This window comes from Coturnix japonica, unplaced genomic scaffold (assembly GCF_054131305.1).
Source record: "Coturnix japonica strain WE unplaced genomic scaffold, WE-NBRP24 Scf040, whole genome shotgun sequence".
NCBI classification, from domain to species: domain Eukaryota; kingdom Metazoa; phylum Chordata; class Aves; order Galliformes; family Phasianidae; genus Coturnix; species Coturnix japonica.
The window spans coordinates 5,324,588-5,333,061 of NW_028188943.1; the positions used below are offsets into that span (position 1 = coordinate 5,324,588).

Below are 8,474 nucleotides of genomic sequence, written 5' to 3' on the forward strand. Positions count from 1 at the left end.
AGACACTTTGCTGCAGCCTTCATATATAAACTTCATGTATGAACTTCATATAAAAGCAGAAGAGAAGCATGCAGACCAAGCAGCATCTGAGCGCAGAATGGATGCTGCCCATCCCATCTCTCTTCCTATCTACGTCTGCTCTCACTGTGCTTTTCAAGGGGGGAATCTTTCCCCATCTCCAATGCAAAGGGTCCCAAACTCCAAAGTGAGGGGAATAATAGATATGGATTTTATTGAGGGCTTTCTTAACAACTAACAACAACCAATTGGGGGTAACATTGGCTAATGGGTTAATATGGGCTAATTACAATTAGAGGCCGTTCTTATAGGCCATGGCTGCTCTGATGAGCCATAGAATGAAAGATGACCAAGAGTAAAGACAGAAGAAAGGGAAGGAGGGACAGAGAGGCAGCAAAGCGAGGCAGTTCAGTGTTGGTAGATCCATTCACATCCTGCTGTTGGGTGCGGATCTTCAGTCTGATGGGCCATCAGACGTTTGTTGTTTGACAGCGACTCCCGATGACAGTCCAGACTGATTTCCAACAAGTCCAACGTGGTGGCACTCAGCCGCCTGCCAGCACTGCCCCACTGCTGTGCCTGGGGGCAGGAGCACAGGAGAGGCCCCTTCCGTGGGGACAGAGCCCTGTCCCGTGCCCCAGCACGCAGCCCCGAGCTGGGAGGGGTTACTGAGCTGGGTGGTCAGATGGGCAGCAGCCCATCACAGACCACACGCAGGGTCCTGCTTGCAAAGTACGCCACGGAAGCGTACATTGGCTGGGGCAGCACCCGCAGCAGGAGCCGATAGAGCAGCTCCTGGTCATAGTGCTGGGCGTAAAATAGGGCAGAGCCCAGCACAGCAATGAGCAGCAGCTGGAGGCAGACGAAGATGAGGCAGATGGTCCTGTGGAGTGCAAGAGGGTCGGGAATGAGGCGTCTGTGCCCCATGGCAGCACAGCCCCATACGGTGCCAAAGGGGCTGCAGAGGGGTCCAGGCCATCAGCACATTGATGGGAACCCGGCTGCTGTTGGCAAAGAGCAATGAGGGGATACTCACTGCATCCAGAAGGAGAACCCACGTCTCCTCGCCCGCTCCTTCTTCTCCTGTAGGTGAAGATGGGGCAGAGATGGAGGTCAGGGTCTGCTGCACAGCAGGGGGATCATGCAGGACTCGGGAGCCCAGCAGCACAACAGTGCTGTAAGGAGCCCTGTCCTCAAGGAGACCCCATTGGATGGGGAGACCAGTGTTGGATGGGGAGACCCCTGTTGGATGGGGTGAGGGTGCTGTGTGTTCTGCTCCTTACCAGCTGTGCCTCCACCAGCTCCGGCAACACAGCCCCAGGCTCACACTCCACCTCCATCTCCATCTGATGCTGCTGCCTGTGTTGAACAAGGCTTGGTTGGAGTCTATCACCACAGGGGGCTCCCGAACACTGTGTGCCCACCCCCCAGGGCTGGGATGGGGCTGCTCTGCCACACCGTGCAGGAACCAGAGCCCCATCTCCAGCAGCAATGCAGTCCCATTGCTGCCCCATGTATGTCAAAGACCCCCATGTGCAGGCAGGGTCCCATGGGTGGGTCCCACTCACCAGGCACCCTCCAGCTCCAGCTCCTCCCGCTCCTCTCGCAGGCGCTGTTTCTCTCTGCGCAGCACCTGGAAGACAAAACCATGAGCTCCAGGTCCACAACATGGGGGTGGGCAGACCCCACCCCTCCCCTCAACCCACCACCCTACCTCGATCTCCATTGTCTGAGCCTTCAGCTGCTCTTCCAGCTGGGCAATGAGCTGCTTCTCCTGCAAGACAACGCGTGTGCCATGAGGGGTGGCTGCGTTGGGTCCCATGGACCCGAGGGATTGGGACCGAGGTCCTCCTGCACAGCCAGAGGCGTGAGGATGCTGAGCTGTGAGGATGAGCCCTCACTGCCCCCTACCTGCTCCAGCTCCTCTTTACGGGCAGCCATTCTTTCAGCCCTTATTTGCTGGGCATTCTGTGGGAAAGGAGAAGAGCAGCGGCCGTCAGGGCACCGGTGCTCCCATGGGGCTCCGTCCCCTCCTGCCTCCTCCATCGGGGCAAGCAGGACCTGCAGGGCTGGAGCTGCAGACCCACACGAGGGGACTTCTCCCACCCCACACCACACAGCAGCATCTCCTCACCTTCAACAAAGACTCCCTGGCTGTGGCCGTGCGGTTCTCCATGATCCGCTCATGAGCCTGTGGGAGGGGAAAGGAGCAGCGTTGTCCCCCGGCCCTCTGCTGCCATGCCATGGGCAGGGTGCCCTCCAGCCGGCAGCTTGGCCCTTCTGTGCCCGTCCATTCAGTGCTCACCTGCTCCAGCTCCTGCAGCAGCTCCACGCGCTGCAGCGCTGTTAATGTTCCACTGGCAAACTGGGCCCGCATTGCTGCACCACTCGCACAGCTCCTTGCAGGACCTGCACCGCCTGCAGAATGGGGCTGGCAGGTTTGGCGCTGACCCACTGCCCCTACCCCACCCCGGCAGGACTTCTATGAGGTCAGCGTGTCATTGTGATGTCACTTGAAGGTCACAGAAACAGAGCATGGTCTGTGCTGGAAGAGTCCCTGAAGGTCATTAAGAACCAGAGAATGGTTTGTGTTTGGGATGGAGGCTCCTTGAGGATCAAAGAACCGGCTTGTGTTGGAAGGGTCTTCGAAGTTCACATGACTGTAGGATGGTGTGGATGGAGGTGTTCCTTAATGAAAATAGAAGTATAGAAGGGTTTGTGGGGGAGGATCCTTGACAATCTTAGCACTGCAAGGAGGGTTTGTGTTGGAAAAGTCCGTGGAGATCTGAGGAAATACAGAACAGGTTGGTTTGGAAGGGTCCTGGAGGATCAAAGAAGCATGGAGTGGTTCTTTGTGTTCTTTAGGGTTGTTTTTAGGTTTGGGGTTTGGGTTTGTGTCTCTGTTGGGTTTGGGTTCTTGAGGGTTGTTTTTAGGTTTGGAGTTTGGGTTTGTGTCTCTGTTGGGTTTGGGTCATTTAGGGTTACTTTTAGGTTTGGGGCCTGTGTTTGTGTCTCTGTTGGTTTGGGTTCTTGAGGGTTGTTTTTATGTTTAGGGTTTGGGTTTGTGTCTATGTTGGGTTTGGGGTAGGGTTGTTTTTAGGTTTGGGGTTTGGGTTTGTGTCTATGTTGGGTTTGGGTTCTTGAGGGTTGTTTTTAGGTTTGGAGTTTGGGTTTGTGTCTGTGTTGGGTTTGGGTTCTTGAGGGTTGTTTTTAGGTTTGGGGTTTGTGTTTGTGTCTCTGTTGTGTTTGGGTTCTTTAGGGTTGGTTTTAGGTTTGGGGTTTGGGTTTGTGTCTCTATTGGGTTTGGGTTCTTTAGGGTTGTTTTTAGGTTTGGGGTTTGGGTTTGTGTCTCTGTTGGGTTTGGGTTCTTGAGGGTTGTTTTTAGGTTTGGGGTTTGTGTTTCTGTCTCTGTTGGTTTGGGTTCTTGAGGGTTGGTTTTAGGTTTGGCGTTTGTGTTTGTGTCTCTGCTGGGTTTGGGTTCTTTAGGTTGGTTTTAGGTTTGGGATTTGTGTTTATGTCTATGTTGGGTTTGGGTTCATTAAGGTTGGTTTTAGGTTTGGGGTTTGGATTTGTGTCTATGTTGGGTTTGGGGTAGGGTTGGTTTTTGGTTTGGGGTTTAGGTTTGTGTCTCTGTTGGGTTTGGGTTCTTGAGGGTTGTTTTTAGGTTTGGGGTTTGGGTTCTTTAAGGATTTTAGGTTTTGGGTTTGGATTTTGTGTTTGTGGGTTTGGGTTTGGGTTCTTGAGGGTTGTTTTTAGGTTTGGCGTTTGGGTTTGTGTCTCTGTTGGGTTTGGGTCATTTAGGTTTACTTTTAGGTTTGTGGTCTGTGTTTGTGTCTCTGTTGGGTTTGGGTTCTTGAGGGTTGGTTTTAGGTTTGGGGTCTGTGTTTGTGTCTCTCTTGTGTTTGGGTTCTTTAGGTTGGTTTAGGTTTGGGATTTGTGTTTATGTCTGTGTTGGTTTGGGTTCTTTAGGGTTGGTTTTAGGTTTGGGGTTTGGGTTTGTGTCTATGTTGGGTTTGGGGTAGGGTTGGTTTTTGGTTTGGGGTTTGGGTTTGTGTCTCTGTTGGGTTTGGGTTCTTTAGGGTTGGTTTTAGGTTTGGGGTTTGGGTTTGTGTCTCTGTTGGGTTTGGGTTCTTTAAGGTTTTTAGGTTTGGGGTTTGGATTTTGTGTTTGTGGGTTTGGGTTTGGGTTCTTGAGGGTTGTTTTAAGGTTTGGGTTTGGGGTTTGTGTCTCTGTTGGGTTTGGGTTCTTGAGGGTTGGTTTTAGGTTTGGGGTTTGGGTTTGTGTCTATGTTGGGTTTGGGTTCTTTAGGTTGGTTTTAGGTTTGGGGTTTGGTTCTTGAGGGTTGGTTTTAGGTTTGGGGTTTGGGTTTGTGTCTATGTTGGGTTTGTGTTAGGCTTAGGCGTTCAATTATGGTTAGGGTTAGGTCTAGTGTTTGGGATAGCGTTTGGGTCAGGTTTAGGGTTGTCAATCATGAGAGCAGCTGTTTTACGTTTTGCGGATAGCCTCTTGCACAACTTGGGCAGATACAGCCTGAAGGACAAAGGGCTGGCGTTAATATCAGCTCAGGAACAGAACTGGGAGTTGGCCACAGAGTTTGCTGTCAAGGGAAGATTAGAAAGTAGAAATGTGCTGGTGTTGAAGATAAGATGGCAGAACAGATGCCTCAGGTGGATGTAACATCAGCGGGAACCGCCCTGGGCAGCCCCCTTTAAAGGGTTGGGCATTTACAGCAAGAATGGCTATTAGCATTCATCCCACCACCATCAGAAATGTTAATTAATGCTTGGAATTTCTGCCCATGTTCTTGGAATGAATGACCACAGAAAGGCTATGCCTAGCAATGGTATGAATGACCACGGATAGGCTATGCCTATCAATGGAATGAATGACCACGGATAGGCTATGCCTAGCAATGGTATGAATGACCACGGATAGGCTATGCCTATCAATGGAATGAATGACCACGGATAGGCTATGCCTATCAATGGAATGAATGACCACGGATAGGCTATGCCTATCAGTGGGTAGTCACTACTTGTCTGGGTGTGTGGGTTGATGCAGCGATCCCCATGCACCCAGCCCCGCAATAAAAGGAACAGAACCCATTGGCGTGTCACAACATTCCTGTGTTGGTTTTCTCAGCTTTACCATGGCCATGGCTTTAGGGTCATTTATGGGTCATTTGGGGTCATTTGGGGTCTTTTGAGGTCATTTGGGGGGATTTGGGGTCACAGATCAGCTTCCAAAGCCCCTTATTTTAAAGGAGATTCCATGATCCAAAGAGAGGAGTTGCTGAGCTTCTTTTACCTCAACTGGTTAGCTGTATAGGAAGAAACAATAATTAACATGTGTTACATATACACACTCCTATATACGTATATATACATGAAATCACTGACGGCACTCCCCCAGCATCAAATTCCCTTGTGGTACACACTGGACTTCCCTGTGCACCCACCGAGTGCACCCAGCTCCCTGGGGAAAAGCAGTTCCACGGAGAGGTTTGCCCTTTCCAGAGGCTGGAAGGACCCAAACTGCTTTTCCCAACATGTTCTTTACATGCACTACAGGGACCTCATCTCCCTCTGCAGTATGCAGGGGGATGGATTGGCTAGGACCATCACAATTGACAGATCCTCTAGTATTGACCAACCAAGTGGCTTCTGCCCAATGCTTCTCCCTGTGCTTCAATGTTCCACCACCCATTGCTTTCAACATAGCTTTCAACAACCCATGGTATCATTCAATCTTACCAGAGGCTGGTGCATGGTAGGGGATACGATAAACCCACTCAGTGCCATGATCTTTGGCCCAAGTATTTATAAGGGAATATTTAAAAGGAGACCCATTATGATATTCAATTCTTTCTGGGGTGCCATGTCAACACAGGACTTGTTTCTCAAGACCCAGTATGGTGTTTTGGGCGGTAGCATGGGGTACTGCGTGTGTTTCAAGCCACCATGGCAAGCGCATAACACCATTGTGAGATTGTGGCAAGGTGATATAATCAACCTGCCACGCCTCCCCATATTTGTCCTTCTGCCATCACCCTTCCCCCCAGAGAGGTTTCATCCTCTTGCTTAAACATGGCACACATGTGTCAGTCATGAATAACCTGTGCAATAGCATCCATAGTTAAGTCCACCCCTCGGTCTCCACCACACTTATAATGTCATGCCTCTTCCTTGATGGCCTGAGGTCTCACTGGCCCATTGGGAAAGAAACAATTCAACCTTGTTCTGCCAGTCCAAATCTATTTGAATCACCTCAAATCTTGCTGCTTGATCTACCTAATGTGAAGGATGAGAGAAGGGCCCCACAGTGAGGGAGAGAAAGAAACTGTCACAGAAACTGGGACGGGGGGTGGGAGGGAAGAGTAGTCTGGTAAAAGAAGAATGGGGAGTACAGACACTGGGTGTGGAATAACAAGGGGGATGAAGGCCATAAAGATAAGGATGCAACAGCCTGAGTACAGTGAGGTGACTGGATGTCCACAGGGCAAACTGGAACCAGTTTGGGGGGTGCCCCTTTTGCAGGGTTGAAAGTTTACAGCAAGGAAGATGATGAGCCTTCATCCCACCACCACCCCCACGACTCACTATGCACACACAGCGGGGGAGGGACTGCGTGCTAATGGGGTCTGAGGAATGTCATGAATATGTATCCCAATTCCTGCCAACTACTGATGATGTATTAGTTCAGCCTACATCTGTAGCACGCTTTCTCCTGACGGTGTGCAAGTGAGGTGGAGCTCTCCCCCTTGCACCAGGGTGTGTGCGCATCACTCATGAAACATACCTGCTTTATAACTACTTGGTGGTTATGGAGTTTGATTCCGCAAGTCAGCTGCACTGTCAGGTGAGTGGTCAGTTCTCAGCTCAGGTGAGCCCAGTGAGCGGAGAGCATTGATGTAGGTGAGAACTGCTGAGCTGCAGGCTGAGGTCACTCTGTGAGCTCTGCACTGAACCAGCATCTGCTGGGAAGGGAAACTGATGAGCTGTGCATGTGCCTTTTCACTGTCCTGCTTGGCTGGTGACACTCGGTTTTGTGCAAGCCAGTGAGGGCTCCACAGGGCGATTCAAGCCAAACACATTTACAGTTGAGTGACAGACAATGTGCATTTGGACTTCCAGACTTCTGCCTTAACAACACTTTCAAACCAAGTCATCTAGCATTTCAAAATGACTACTGCTCAATGCACTGGGCATGGAATTCTTCTTCCAAGCCATGCCCGATACCATCAGTCCTGCTGAGGTTTCCTGTGCAGAGTTGTCTGTTTCCTAATTACTGTGCCTACTCTGCAAGGAGTAAAACCATGCTAACCGTATGGCCAGAAAAAGAAGTTGGAAGGAAGAAAAGAACTCCAAGTAACTGTTTCTGCCATTCACCTCTCATAACTCAGTGCTGAGGTTGCTGACACAATACAAATGAATGCTGGTGACAGATTAGGGCATTCCTAGAGAAGAATCACACTGCTTTATATTTGGTATTTCTGTTTGCCTCACTTGTTTTCAGCACAACTTGATATCTCTGTTTAAAATAAAACTGTATCCCAGCGTACCAGATTCTGTGCTCATCTGATAGAATCCATCAGGTGCACCAGAAAACAGACCCTTACTGGATATATTTAGGTGACTAAACAAGAGGGACACACACTGGCATTCCAAAAGGAAGGTCTTCCACACCAAAGAAAATACAAAACCTTTCTGGTATCTTCCTTCAGAAAGTAAAGAAGTTACAAACTGGGTCGTTTCAGACCATGCAGGCTTCAGCATCTGGGAAGCCTCTGTTATTAGAGGAGGAAAGGGCTCATGCACCTGAATAAGAGCCATGACTTTCAGGACAGCAGCCACTCCCGTTCTTCTCCATCCAAAGCTGTCATTTAGCTTTCACTGCGTCTATTTCATGCAGCCATTCATTAGTTCTGCACTGCAAAGAATGTAGATCAAGGGAACCAATCTAACGTCCTTAATTTCCTGATGAGAAATCTCTCTCAGTCTCTTGCAATAGCACTGATCACCTGGAGCAGAGGAAATTAAAGCGCACAGGAAAAAGTTCCTCGGGTGGCAAAAGTTGAATCACAGCGTCACCTGCTGGAGACCAACATCTCGAGGGAAGCAGGATGGATGTTGCAGCCAAATGTGCTCCTCCACCACTGGTTTGCTGAGACGTACCCATGAGCACCACACATCTGTGCGGTCTGTCTGTCCATAGAGCTACAAAGGCAGAAGCAGAACATCTAAATGGTTTGTTGTGGTTGTGTGTTGTGACTGATATCAGTCCTTGGACCTGTTAGACTTCACAGTTGGGTTGAGAGTTTTTTCTGGTCATCCTGGCTTTCTGGTGCTCCCTGCACAGTGACACCATCCCTCTGACCCCTTCTGTCACCCCTTTTAGTCCAACTGATTGTGATTTGCATGTAACTCCTCCACGGTGCTTCCAAATTCCTAACCGAG

At 50.0% G+C, this 8,474-nt stretch overlaps 1 protein-coding gene across 3 annotated transcripts; it reads right to left on the minus strand.

The window, feature by feature from the left end:
- Positions 1-500: 500 nt before the first annotated feature.
- On the minus strand, positions 501-2,430 carry LOC146753102 (uncharacterized). Of its 3 annotated transcripts, XM_085531247.1 has the most exons (8): positions 2,324-2,429; positions 2,153-2,209; positions 1,930-1,986; positions 1,733-1,792; positions 1,587-1,651; positions 1,302-1,377; positions 1,055-1,101; positions 501-901 (listed from the first exon to the last, which is right to left on the minus strand). In XM_085531247.1, exons 1-8 carry the CDS (start codon positions 2,393-2,395, stop codon positions 700-702), a joined length of 636 nt encoding a protein of 211 aa, XP_085387373.1. In that variant the 5' UTR covers positions 2,396-2,429; the 3' UTR covers positions 501-699. The 3 variants fall into 3 exon arrangements, with proteins under 3 accessions (XP_085387373.1, XP_085387372.1, XP_085387371.1); XM_085531246.1 differs by having other exon boundaries at positions 1,587-1,792; positions 2,324-2,430; XM_085531245.1 differs by having other exon boundaries at positions 2,153-2,419.
- Positions 2,431-8,474: the final 6,044 nt, after the last annotated feature.

Excerpts from the sequence above, each read along its gene's own strand:
- LOC146753102 (XM_085531245.1), bottom strand. The coding sequence starts at position 2,395 with ATGCGGGCCCAGTTTGCCAGTGGAACATTAACAGCGCTGCAGCGCGTG. Across the intron at positions 1,987-2,152 it reads CCAGGGAGTCTTTGTTGAAG|AATGCCCAGCAAATAAGGGC; the intron begins GTGAGGAGATGC and ends CCTTTCCCACAG. Across the intron at positions 902-1,054 it reads GGGTTCTCCTTCTGGATGCA|GACCATCTGCCTCATCTTCG; the intron begins GTGAGTATCCCC and ends TGCACTCCACAG.